Raw genomic sequence first — 13,621 nt, forward strand, 5'->3', positions numbered from 1 at the left:
GAGCTGACGTGTGGGCGATAAGTCGACAAAAGCGGATCGGAAGGAAGTTCGGGATTCTCGGAGACAACAGGGCAGCGGGGTCAAGGCCTTTTCAGAAAGATCTCAGGGTGTACAGAGGTTTTCAAAAGTCAAGGGAGTCGGGGGCTCAAGTCACTCTGCCCAAGGCCCCGCGCTGGTTCTGGATCGCCGTCTCAAACCTTCGAAGTTCCGAGCTTCGTTAGTCACGAGTTTGTACTTCCGTTGACCTGTTGACATGTCTAGATCGGAGAATTACGAAAGTCCACTAGGTATGGGCAACTTGTTTTGGGTAAATCATCAATTCAGAATCCCTGTACATAAGGCGCCGGTAACATGCGCTCCTCCAAATGTGCCCCAATGACCAAATTACATGTCTGGATCAGCTGCATTCTAATTTTTTTTTTATACAGAAAGCCCCTTCACATCCCTCTCCTTCACTCGTAGTCCTTCACGTAACGACCGGGGAGTTCAACGTCCCACATAGGTCGCTCCACCACTGCGACTTCCAGCATCCCACTCGGGCTCTGATCGTCGGAACCGTCATCCGACAAGGGGTTGAGAGGTACGATGCCGAGGATATCACGGTATTTGTAGGTGTGCCACCACCGGCGTGTAGGCTGAGCCGAGGTACCGTTGACCTCCACCAGCTGCGTTTTCGGGGTATCGCCAGCGCTCTTTCGTGATCCCTTCTGTGGAGTTTCAACTTCGACCGCATTTCCATCTCCCCGTCGTAGACAGGCGAGGGTTGTCTCATTGTTGGCTGCAAAAGTCTCGTCATACTCGTAGGCCTCGTCATCTTCACCTGCAACACGGGGACGTTCCTTGTCCAGCGAGATCCATTCTCCCTGCGATTCATCGCTGCCGATGATCTTGCGGACCTTGGTGCCAAAGTGGACATCCATCTGTGAATGAGGGATTCGATCACCGGCACCGGTGTTGTGTTTCCTCCGCTCGACTTCGTCGTCGTCGAGGGCTTCGCGCTTGCGCTTCGATGCCTTGGCAAGCTGAACCGCGGACTTGCCCTCTTCAGATCCAGCTTCAGCCTCCTCAGGGGAGGGGAAGTCTTGAAGCAGATCAAACATCCACAACCATGAAGCTCCGTAAAGCCAAAGGCGCTCGCGGCCCTCAAAGAGGTCCCACACGCAGCCCATAGCTCGATCCTTAACGCCTCGGAACTCTGCAGGGAGGTATGCCTTGGGATTGCGTCTAGACCAGTCGGACAATTTACCATTCCGAGCATCAAATTCGATGAGTTGATGCTCACTTGTGAGTACCATCAGCCGATATTCACCAGACTGGTGCGTGGCATTGACCAGAAGCTTTTGTGTGGGGGCAGACTTGGGACGGAAGGACAACAAAGTGATGCCGGATTTCATACGAGGAATTGGTGATTCAGTGGCAGCGGTAGTCCAGCGCTCGCCTTCGATCACAACGTCCTCGTCCTCATCATCGGATGAATCATCGTCGGACTCAGATGTTCCGCTACGTTTGATCGCACCGTTCGCGGGTCCTGTCGCTGTGCCCAGTACCCAGGTGTCGACACAACCAGATATGTCGCCACTCGCCAAAACCTTGCTATCGTCTGAAAACACCACAGATCGTATCGTCCTTTCGTAGTCACCCAGTGTTCCGTGGGATGCCTTTTCATGCCGTACATGACGGGTGGCTCTCTTAAGCTTTGCAAACTGCGGCACCACTTGAGGCTTCTCATTAGATACTGAGGCTGGCTGGATTCTAGCCATGTAGATGTCGCTGTTGGGGCGAACAATTGAAAGCCATCGGCCGTCGGGGGAAATGGTCACAAGGCGAGCACCTTCATCGGAGAGCACCTTGGGTACGTCAATCTTCTGGATTCGCAGAGCACCCTTCTCATCACCCTTTCGGCGGCGAAGAGAAAAGAGCTTGACCTCAGAAATGGTTGCAACAGCGAGCGTCTTGCCATCTGAGGACAGCATCGCCGATGAGATGTTTTCCTCGCCCTGGATCAGAACCTTACCAACTAGCCTATGCCGTTGGCCATCGATATTATCATGCAAAGACGCAGGGCCTCGAGACACACGCCACAAGCTCACTTCTCTGTCCCAGAAACTCATAACCAAACGAGAGGACGGTGCGGAGGTGAGCTGGGGAATCTGCGGGAGACTCGAAAGCTTGCGGTGGTGTTCTTTTCCAAATTCGCGAAGAGGAAGGACGACCGGTGTCGCATCGGGACCTTTGAACAAAATATGTTAGCATTGCTATACAACACCTCAAATCCAAAGTGGGTCGAGGTGACAAACCTCCAGACACAGCGATACTGATATCCTTAGTCTCGTAGACAGCGAATGTCTTGACGTCGTGGGTGTGGTAGCGACGATGCATGATCTCAGCCCAGCGACCCTTCTTGTCGCCCTTCTCGCCCTCCTTCTTGCGGTAAACGACAGTCCTCTGGTCCGCACCGCCACTGACAACAGTGTCTCCATTGGCACTCACTGCGATATCAAGAGTATCCGCGAGATGGCCCTGTATCCGTTGAACGAGAGAATAGTTCTTCGCATCCCAGAACCGAATTTCACCAGCCGAGTCACCAGAAACGATCGTGCCATCTGGCAGACATTTCACAGACCAAACCAACAATTCCTTCGGGCCACCAGTGGGACCTTTGCCAAGAGAGATTGTGCGCAGCATCTGACCAGTGCGGATATCAAAGAGACGGATAGAACTGTCAGCATAACCCGCGACGATAGTGTTGCGGTTCTGGAAGGTAACGCTCAGGACGCGTGCTCTTTTCGTTGAAGGACGCATCAGGCGGAGGAATTTGAGCTCGTTGTCGGCGGTGGACAAGATGACAATTGACCCATCCGCACATCCTGCGGCGAGGTGCTGACCCGTGTGCTCGCCCTCGGCGGGAGGAAGCACCTTTCCATCCTTGCCCTTGGTCGCCTGCCAGCGAGGCTGCGCAGCAAGACACCAGATCTCTCCATAGTTTCCACTGGAGTGGCGCAGTGGGCGGCCATTCTCAAGATCCCATTCGGTGACGGCCGTAGAGTATCCAATGCTGAACAGGCGCAGCTTTCCTGGTAACTTGGTCCCATCGGGCCCATCCTCTTGGGGATCCAAAGTCCATACAAGTCCTTCAATGCTTCTATCCTTGCCTCCACGCATCACAGTCTCCTGGAACCAGGCACCGCGCATCGGGTTCCATATTTCAATATCACCGTTCGCTCGACCGATCGCGAGTCGGAGGGTGGGTACGCCACGTCCAGCTAGATCTGCTGATGGGGGATGCGAGAATGCAAGTGCATTGATCGCCTGTGGGTTATAAGAAACGAAACGACAACGGTGGATGTCCATGATTGAAGATGTTGGGCTTCGAAGCCAGAGAGCTCGTTTCGGATGGTTTTGAACGGTGTGCAAATCAGAAACGGGGGTGCTGAAGATCAATTCAGGAATAGCTCGGCTCAGGCTTTAAAAGCAGCCTTTAGACAGTCATCTCTAAAACACAAAGGGGTGATTATAACGTGGTGCCAAAGCTTTCCTTGTGACAGTTGCGCTACCGCTTTTTTTTTCTGTAGATAATTTTTAGCGGCCGGAATATCTTGATTAGTCGGGTATGTTTCCCCGAGATCACGTGTGGACATCGAACATCATGATGTCTTACAAATCAAGCCCAGAACATGGCCAAGAACGACCATGAGAAGAGCAAACAAAAAAAATGATATATATCAGTGGCTCCGACTGTTCCGTCAATCCGGTGTGCTAATAGCAGAATTTGGGGGTCTAAGTTGAAATTTGAGTGTTTCTTGAAGTCGATGAGTACCAAGGTGCATGTCAAAGGCCTCAAATTCAACGTTGAAGTATACGCATGTACGGGACGAGATTGACACAATGTGGCCATCAATTCAAAGATCACATATACAAATACCACTATACATACAATGCCCCTTACTCAACGTTGTGTTTGTGCAACACCACGAATGTTTGAGGGATATCTTTGAATTCCCTCCTACAGCTCACCGTCACAGAAAGATACGAGTGAATTGCAAATTGATCAACCGGTAAGAAGTGGCCAATATCTCAGCCATCCATCCATTTGGCTATCGGGAAGCAGTTACCAATCAGCAACCTGACAGGGTCGTGTTGCAGTCTGGATCAGGGGTGTGCAGCGGCACCACTGGTAACCCGAGCAAGTTTCGTCAGTGCAAACTAAAACCCTCGGGCTGTAGCCCAGTTTTAAATTTCAGTGGCGTGCCATGAAATGCATTGTGTTCCCCGAGGCCATATATAGTGATTACCATGCCAGATGTAAGGGGCCAGCGGGAAATCTGCCCCAAAAATGCAGACTCGGCTGAATGTGTCAGCACGAGTAGGCGCAATTGCGCCACGAGCAATGCAGTCTACAACCAATAGTAACGTGCAATCGTGAATGGGTGCGACGGGCCCCTTTCAGAATCTCCCTTGACAGAGGGCAGAGAGAGACGATCTATTGACAGGCTGCCACGTCAGAAGCAACCAGCATCTTTAGCTTGTTGTAGTCCGTAATGACTGATTGGAGGGCAACCTGTTATACTTGCCCATGTATCGGACTCTTGGGATACTTGCAGATGAACACTCTGATAGGCCATGGCGGTACTTAGCTCTGCAGTAGATAACCCACATCTAATCGCCATGACAACATATCACTGGATGAGTGTGATCGAGCTAAAAGATAAAGTAAAAGATAAAGGGGGCCGAGAGGGACTGGCACTTCGTCATTGGATGATCTCGAATCAAAATCGGGATCAGGCGACCTCGGACAGACGGGTGTCTGACATCTGGAGGGGCCGATGAAGCAGTTCAAATCAACCTTGAGTCTTGCGCAATCTCGAGTGTGTTGTATTTTCATGCCGTCCTGATAGATGCGATTTCAAGGGGAAATAGCCTTAATTGTGAGAGTTGCATGGCGGGATTCCACTTGGTTACAGGCAACCGCTGCGGGGGTGGCTATTGAAAACACCCCTGTCAGCATAGGCTAGAACCCAGCGTCGGGCGCATTGGATCAATAGTTGGCTTGGGGTTGCTGATGTCAGGGAACATATGTTGTAGGTACACCTGTTCTGTCATTTCATTAAATTGGTCGATCAGGTTCGCGTTGTTTTTTCAGTACAACGTAGCCTTTGGTCTGTTGATCCCTCCGGACTTTGGGTTGGCTTTGGAGGGAATTGCCCGCAACCCCAGCTCATCAAACTGGATTAGATCGTTTCTCGTCTGTTTGTGCTTTTTCTCCCCATACGAGACTGGTGCAAGCTGGGTTCACATGTGCGTATTGTATCCAGCTGAGATGGACCGCGACCTTTTAAGGACATCCTGTCCACTGTGGACCTTTTCAGCAGACCTGATAGTCTGTTATGCACCATACATTGTACTCCGTACCTAGGCGACATGAAAGATCTTATTTGAGAGGCCAGTATCTCCTAGTTGCGCATCGTGGAATCGTGTCCTGCTGCGCCGGAGATGGCGAGGTCATCGACAGGGCTAGTGAGCTTCTATGGTTTCCTTCCCGGCTAGTCTCAATTTCGCTTTCATCGCACCTTCACCATTGGTCCCTACTTAGTAAGACCAAGCGTATCTAGCCCAGTGTTTGGATATGCCTCGGATATAAAAAAAGGGACCCGGTCAACAGTACAAACATATTAACAAAATCCGAAGTGGTATAGAATTTGCTGGGATTCGCGCGAAGATGAAAAGCACTTTATCTCATTGAAAAAAGTCACCGAGCAGCCGACCACATGTGCCTCTATGTTGTACTAGGCCCACTGTCGAAGGAAAAACAACTAGTTTCCGTGTTTTGAAATTTTTATGGAGAGAAGAAAGAGATTTTGAACCAGCTCGCACATCTTTTTAGTAGATGGCACTCTAAAGCTAACGTGCACAGAAAGCGAGAAGTGTGGGACGCGAGCCTCCAACATAGAAATGACGGCATAGACTAAAACTGTGCTGAGTACCACCAAGGTAAGAGAGTACTTTCGTATTCTCAGGAAAATCTCAAGTGTTTGTTAAGATTGAGTTCAAAAGGTCCGCATTCAGATATCGTGTACTCCGTACAACATACTCCGTAAAGTGCTCCGTAAAGTACTCCGTACTCGGGACAAGGCAACGAACCAATTTATCCTCTTTCGGACAGACTTTGAGGTATTTGTATTAGCAGGTTGTACTCCGTACAGTAACCGGTACATGGAAATTGTATGTTGTATGTTGCAAAGCTTCAAAGTGGGACCTTTTTTTTCTTTCCTTACACCACGGGTAAGCTCCACTCTGTTTTTTGCTCTAAACCCGGTCAGGTTTAGCGGTGTAACAGCCTTACAACTTCAATTACCTTTGCTATCTCGAAGAACTCTTGCTAGGGAACAAATTTTGGATAGAGTATGTCAATTGAACGAATTGGACCAATTTGGTATAATGAGAGGTCATCCTGTGGTTCTTGTAAATATGGTCTGATCATGAGAGACACTGTGGCAATTTCAAATTGAATTGAAAGAAAGCTAAAGGAGCGGGGAATTAGGGAATGAGAAAAAAAAAAAAACAGCCTAACCATGGATTGAGCCTCCGCTGCCCCCAAGTCAAGCTGTGTGTGTTGTATGTTAAACCATTCCCAAAGACACCATGTTGTCTCGAATCTCCGATCCGGTCCGCGTAGTTGAAAATATGATCATTGACGTCGTCTTTATTCCCGGTGGAGCTTCAGGATTCTCAAGATTCGGTACGATGCGAGGTCAAAGAATTGATTCATGACAGCCTTTAAAAAACATGCCTGTGAGCACGTCTAGAGGAAGAATTACTACAGAGACATGTGAAGAACTATCCTATAGAGGTAATTTCAATGATCGGAAATTAGGTCTTAAGTCCGACGCACCGCTTTATCCTAGTTGAAGGGTTTATGTTGTACGAGCATCTCGAAAGAACTTCATGCACCTCGTCAACTACCTAGGAAACTCCTGCATCTAAAGGATCAAGAAGAAGGAAAAAAAAAACCTGTGTACAACATAGTGGAACCTTTTCCACTAAACGCAGAAAAACCTTTGTGACATTTCTATAACTCCCCGCAGAGGGGCCATGAAATACCAATCTTTCACCGGTCAAGAAGGCATTTTTTTTTTTTTTGCCCGATACGAACAGATCGCACAGATATAAAATGTAATTGTAGGTGGAATTTCGCTACGATGTACAACCCCGAAGAGTCCCCGGGATTAAATCTACCTGAGTCTCTAGACAGTAGTTTTAGTTTGAATGGCTTCAGAGACTTCTCAACAGTTTTGAAGGTTCAAATTTTACCTAGCAATTGTAGCGATAGATGATCATAGCCACTAAAAGCCCTCCGTCCCTTCATATATGAGAACCCTATCTGAGGACAGAGCCACAAAGGTCAACAACTTTTTGCATACAACATGCGGTATCCGCACTATCCGACAACAGCCACAAGCCCGCCACTTCTTTCTTCTCGCATCTAGAAGGACGGTAGAGCGGGAATTCATCGAATATAGCGGGGCAGAAAAGAACATGAACTGGTACACCTACATGTACACGTATGTTGTATGTTGTACATTCGAACCATGTCGCAATGGACACCAGACGGTGAAGAGGAAAAAAAAAGCGGTGAAGATTTCGGCCTTTTGCAAATACCCCGTGGTACCATGGTTGATATACCCCGGCACGGGCCTGGGATGACCGTCGTTGAAGGTGGAGCTTTGGCTACGTCCACGGGTAATGTGTACTTGAAATTTGCGATGATTCCATGGTTCAGTGGGTGTGTGAGAGCATTAATTTGGGGATGGATCCATCTGCGAGGCGAGAAAAAAAAAAGATCGGATCCCACACTTACGTTTTTATCGGGTTCTTTGTTGGGTTTTTCTGTGGGCTGTCTGATTACCAGGGTGTTTTGTGTAGACTACTGCAAGTCTCGGGAGCTGGTCTCCAAATACTCCGTACAGAGTACAGAGGATGCAAAGTTTCGATATGGGATGGTTGTCAAGTTTGAATCGGATAGTGCTTGTATTGCGTGTGTAGAGTGCACGTAGTATCCACTTGGCAATGACCACCCTACACATCAGCTTAATGTGAAGGATGTACTCCTTACGGAGTACGGAGTACATCATGGTTGGTACATGATTTGGAGATAAACCCGATGACTAACCCACACCGCTGTCCACCTTGGGAACAGAAATTCGAGATGATGGCTGGACGCCTCCTCCATGGATGAGCTCCCTGTGTAGTAACTAGCTCCAAAATGTATAGCGGAAGGAGCTTCCCCTTGCTGGAAGAAAGATGCACATCGGGGGCTGCAAGTGAACTAAGCAACGTGGAGGGAACTCGAAGTGTTACATCACTGTCTCTTGATTTGCAGGGTCATGAGTAAGGGACACCACGTCGATATACCGCACCCGGCAAGATCTTGCAGCCACCGGGGAAACCAATGGCAGGCCATTTAAGTTTTTCTCATGCATAGACAGGTGAACACTTCCTTGAAGACTTACCTTGTATTGCTGGTTGCCAGCGAGACTTTGCTTACCAATCAGAGAACAGACAAGGAGCACGTACCCCCTCGGATTGACTCAAGCACTTCTACAACATCACAAGCAACTCTCTATCTAAAAAACCATGGTGAGCCAATGGCCTATAACTAAAATAACAGAGAGGTTCAAACTCACACCCCAAAAATGGATCAAAATTGCATCTAATCCGCCACGGGAAGCTAAAAGAGTCTGGGGCCAATAGACGTGTCAGGTCGGGTCAGACTCAAATTATGCCAATCGTCATATGCGCGCGCTGTAAACTTATACTTATCCTCTAGATTGGCTTCATGCTCTCAGTACTTGAAACATGAGGCGAGTCACGAGTCAGGAGGCAAAAATGGCACCATCACCAAGATGCCGATTTGCAAGGCTTTTCTTCCCCCTTTCAGGAGGTACAGTACCGCGCCGGCTGGGCGCATCGGAAGCACATCGGCCAGGTACTAGTTTCCAAGCCATCCGGCCAAGGTCTGTGGGCACATGTAAAGTACCTTCTAATGAGTAAGTGCTAGTTTGATCCTGAGACTGTGCGCGGCTGCAGTGGGATATACCCCATTGCGACCACGTATTGCTGCATGGGCCTAGTTTTCCCACGGAGCCCCCTTTCCCTTTGCGAAGATCGTTGAGGTCCAATTGATTCCTCTAGGTTGCTGTTTGGGAATGATTTGGGAGACTTGACGGAGTATGGGGTATTAGGCTTTTACTTGGATGGGTGGTGTGACAGAATCCCGATGGTTGTCCTTTGATACTATTACCTATTGCTGGGTAGTATTGTACAGGTCATCCCCGCCATTTTGGGCGAACTACTCAAGAAGGCAACAGTAGTGTATAAAATTAGGCACATATGTTGTACTCCGTAGTGCTATCCACTGACATGGATAATATATACAGATTAGTTAGAATCCCAGAGTTCACAAGTCCACAAATAAGTAGGCATTTGCCTAAAATTACCTAGAGTGTTTGAATAAGGGGGGGGTGGGATCTAAATTGGATTGACGCAATACAACGTGCCAGACTCATCAAGGTAAAAAGGCCTCCATAGGTATGAGGCATAGGCGTATTCCTCTCATGCAGCTGACATGTAACTAAGAGTGAAGAGGTAATCCATAAAATTATCTTGAGCACACATTATTTTTTACCAAAGCCTGGGCAATTAAGTTAACTGGTAAGATACAACGTAGGTCCCTGGCATGCTATGAGATGTGAGTTTCCAACAAGAATCCAAATTTGCAGGCCAAGTGTGTTTGTGATCTTCTTCTACATATTATACTACATAATAGCCGTGTCTACCATTCAGATTTCTCATTTGAGAGTCCCTTGCTTTGCTACGTTGTACAGTCCAGACAGCACCCTTTAATGAACATCGCTCATCTCCCCCCCTTTCTTTCCCTGCCAGTCTTGCACGAGGCAGGAATACTCCATTGTCAATAGGGGGATCATTACTTCGGCAACTGTCAACTCCAGTTTAAATGAAAAGGCGTCAACGAATGATTCGAACTGCATTCCTAGAACAAGTTCAGCAAGTGAAACATACGGATCCACCAGTTACTCCGTGCTAGATTTAGAGCCTTATGCGCTGTCGTATATCAAGCTGCATTGCTCCGTACTCCGGAATCGAATAGACTGATCAATTGGGTACGTTTACTTTCTGTACATGTCATTGAGAAACGGCCGAGTCGCATGATGATCGATATCTCTGAATTTGTGGATATGCGATCAATTGAGTGGCTGACGTGAGTCCCGGGGGGGCCTTACCGAGCGCTCTCATTGAACTTGTGTATTGTAAGGGGACTGAGCAAGGGGAGACTGTGAAAATCTCCGAGTCGCAATTCTGTAGAGTGATAGGCATATGATTGGCAGAGATTGACCTGGATGATTCACGCAGTTAAAAAAGTGGCATTCTCACGGCTAAGCCTGATGAGTCGAGACGTCTACAAACCTTATCTCGGGTCGAGAAGCTGGGGACAAATCCAAGTGCATCACCAGTAGTGTCACAGGTGGCAGATTACGTAGGGATTGAGTTGTCAAGTGATACTGTGTACTCCGTACAAGAAAACCAAATTACAGACGCGATTCTAAAAGATGAGAATTGGGAACCGTGTCGGCCCAAATTACGGAGAACCTGCTTTTGCGACCGGAAACCGAACCTTGGAAATATCCCCACATAGACTCGCAGAGTGAGATGCAAGACAAAGGAGGCTCGCGTTATCAAATTAGGAAAGCCTAGCTGAGGTACGTGAATGCGCAAACACGCGAAATGAAGTCAACACCAAGGCAATCCCAGGCTTCTGGACCAGTCAGCGCCCACAGGCTGCAGGAGACCCTGGGACGCGCGACCGTATCGGAGGCTTCGCACGGAGTAAGAGGCAGAACCACCCCAGCCCATGGCAGCACTAGTAACCAAGGTGCTGGATGACGAGCCAACATTGGCTGAGGATAGAGCTAAAATACTTGTCGATCAGGAGCTTTTTTCGGGGCTGGAACTCGCGGTTGGTTCTTGGTCCTGGTTATCCCTTTTTTTTTCCTTTGTTTATCTTTTATGATGGGAAAATTCAGTGATGGGAATTTTTCGAAGAATTCCACGTAAGATGTAAGAAACTGTGTTAAGATGAAAATGTAGGAAATGGGCTGTTGAAAGGTTGAAATGTCTCGGTAGCGACGGAGATCTCTCCACCGTCGAAGAAAGTCCTTCAAATTACTAGTCTAGGAAAATGACTGGGTCGCGGCATACGGTTGAAAACGCAATGTTCGAGTTTCAAAGTTATATGCAAAACACATCGGATTTCTGGCAATACTACAGAGTAGATAGCCCTAGAATATGAATCCTCGAGTAATTGAGTCATTTTTCGACTTGGTTAAAAAAGTGCATATTGTTTGAATATCCTATTTTAGTATCGCTGTTCCTCTATATCTGTGTGCCTGTTTCCATATTTGAAACCCAAGTTCTAAATAAGAAATCCAGTTTCAAGCCGTTTTTTGCAGGTTTCAACTCCTGTCTTCTGTCCTTGCAGAGAAGAAGCCCTAGTTACCTATCAAAATTACCAGTCCTTCCCCTGGGGATTACAGTGTAAATTATGGAAACTGTAAATTTACTGTACGCTGTACGCTAACCTTCAGCCTCCACTCTCTGTCTCGTGGATTACCATACAACCAGCTCTCTGTGCATCTCCGTGTCTTCTCACCTTCTTAACCTCTTCCTTTTCCTTCTTTCTCTTCCCACACCCGCCTGGAGAGAGAAAGTCCAAAACCTCCTCCTTGTACCTCTCTCCTTCTTTTCTTCAGACCTTTTCTCTTCCCCTTTTTCCCCCCCTTCCTCCCCTTTGCCAATCTTGCGGAGACCCTAGAGTCTGGTCTACTGGCTGAGTTACGGTTCGACGACATTCCAGTCGACGCAATCTCATTCAGCCCGCTGCACTAGTACTCGAGTCAAGTCGATTTTACCTTCGTACTGGACTTTCCAATTCGACGTTTGTTAATTCAAACGGCGATCATTCGTCCTTGTCCGCCCGGTGCCTCCCTGATCCTCGGACTTTGACATCCTATTCCAGCTCCTGCCGGTTACACGAGCGACAGCGTAGGAACCCCATTCAGGTTGACTGTTTGTTGATACGAATTCATTTTCAGTATCAGATTGGCACTGAGCTTTAAATTTTGGGTGAGTAAGAATTTCTTTTTTTTCTGGTGCTTTTGGAGATGTGCATGGTGTGTCAAGGCCGGAACGCCTCGATGGATAGACGAGCAACGGATCCCCGAATTTTCTCAACATGAGCCAAGAGATTGAACAAACTCCCACACGAAAAAATTCCTTTCCAAAGTGCATGAAAATTGGCCCACCGGCCCCAGTCATGGTATATGTTCTCGGAGCCGTGTCCAAGCATCCAGCATCCTCAACCTCTTATACCTCCGATCCTGTATCACTTCTCAACCGAAACAACACACGCCGAGAGCCAGAGATGGTGATAATGCTTTACTGAGCGATTAAGGGTGGTGCCCCTGCAGGCGGGGAATTGTATTCTCCAACACAATTGTGGAAGGCATATCTTTCTGCTTGACCTGCAATGTCTCGGCAGAGTTCAACCTAGGATTCTGAATGCTTCTATATCTCCCAACGTGGAAATGTTAAGGGGTCGATGAAAATGCCATACTCTTACTGCGCATGCCGGATTTCGAGGCGACGATCAGGCTGCCACACCACATATTCCATGACACTTAGTTGTTGACTGGCATTGTCTTTTGGACTGTCGACTGCTGCGAGTGCACTTGTTCACGAACATCTGACTGACATTGTTGCCTATTCTAGAACTTGTTCATCTGAATCGTTGATATAAACCCACTTGTCTCCTTCAACGTGGACTTCACACTTGAACCATTATCACTTCTTCCATCTAAGAATCTCTTTATCAGTCTCATCTCTGAGCCCTTTTCATTCATCTCGTTAATTCGTGAACTGTGAGTTCGTACCATTCCGTTACCAAGACACCCCCCTGATAGTTGTGACCCCCTTCATAGGGTTATTCTCCTACACTCCACATTCCGCAACGCTAGCCTAGGGGTGAAGACGTTGACTCGTACTCATCTCTTCGTTGGCATCCAGTAGAATCTTGATTCACCGGATCATTCCTGCCTAGATGCCAGTCTTGCCGTCACGGTAAGGGTTGCATTGTGCCCTCACCCAAAGGCTCTCTTCTGGGTTAGTTTTCTCCAAAGGAGGCATGACCCTTTCTGTCTCTTGATTGAATATCACCATACATCTTTGCATTCTACCTTGCTGTGCTTCTCCCATCTCACGCTCTCTTGCTTTCCCGTCACTCGGACATTACAATCTTTTAATCACCTCTTTTGGTGCCGGCCTCCGCTAATATTAATTTCCTTCAGCCTTACTTTCGAAAACCTCCTCCTCTGACCTCCGGCCACGTTTTCCCAGCAATCGAACTATCGTTTAACGCTGATTCACTCATTAATCGTGACAACATTTCCATCTTTCATTCTTTCAATACACTAATATCACGACTGTCACTCTCTTAATTCCGTCGTTGCCTGATAGATCCGTTCTTCAGGCATCCTTTCATTAAAACTCG

General features: G+C 47.9%; 2 protein-coding genes across 2 annotated transcripts; one reads left to right on the forward strand and one right to left on the reverse strand.

Annotated features, from left to right (window-relative positions):
• Nucleotides 1-452: 452 nt before the first annotated feature.
• Pdw03_4296 (Small nucleolar ribonucleoprotein complex subunit, putative) lies at nt 453-3,351 on the reverse strand (the record flags this gene model as incomplete). The annotated part of the gene is made up of 2 exons (XM_014675812.1): nt 453-2,230; nt 2,298-3,351. 2 exons carry the CDS (start codon nt 3,349-3,351, stop codon nt 453-455), a joined length of 2,832 nt encoding a protein of 943 aa, XP_014531298.1.
• Nucleotides 3,352-11,617: 8,266 nt separating this feature from the next.
• Pdw03_4297 (uncharacterized protein) lies at nt 11,618-13,486 on the forward strand (the record flags this gene model as incomplete). Its single annotated transcript, XM_066100706.1, has 8 exons — nt 11,618-11,644; nt 12,092-12,117; nt 12,168-12,198; nt 12,844-12,848; nt 12,948-12,992; nt 13,053-13,103; nt 13,172-13,233; nt 13,419-13,486. The coding sequence occupies 8 exons, from the start codon at nt 11,618-11,620 to the stop codon at nt 13,484-13,486; spliced, it is 315 nt and encodes a 104-aa protein (XP_065956106.1).
• Nucleotides 13,487-13,621: the final 135 nt, after the last annotated feature.

Source organism: Penicillium digitatum, chromosome 1 (assembly GCF_016767815.1).
Source record: "Penicillium digitatum chromosome 1, complete sequence".
NCBI classification, from domain to species: domain Eukaryota; kingdom Fungi; phylum Ascomycota; class Eurotiomycetes; order Eurotiales; family Aspergillaceae; genus Penicillium; species Penicillium digitatum.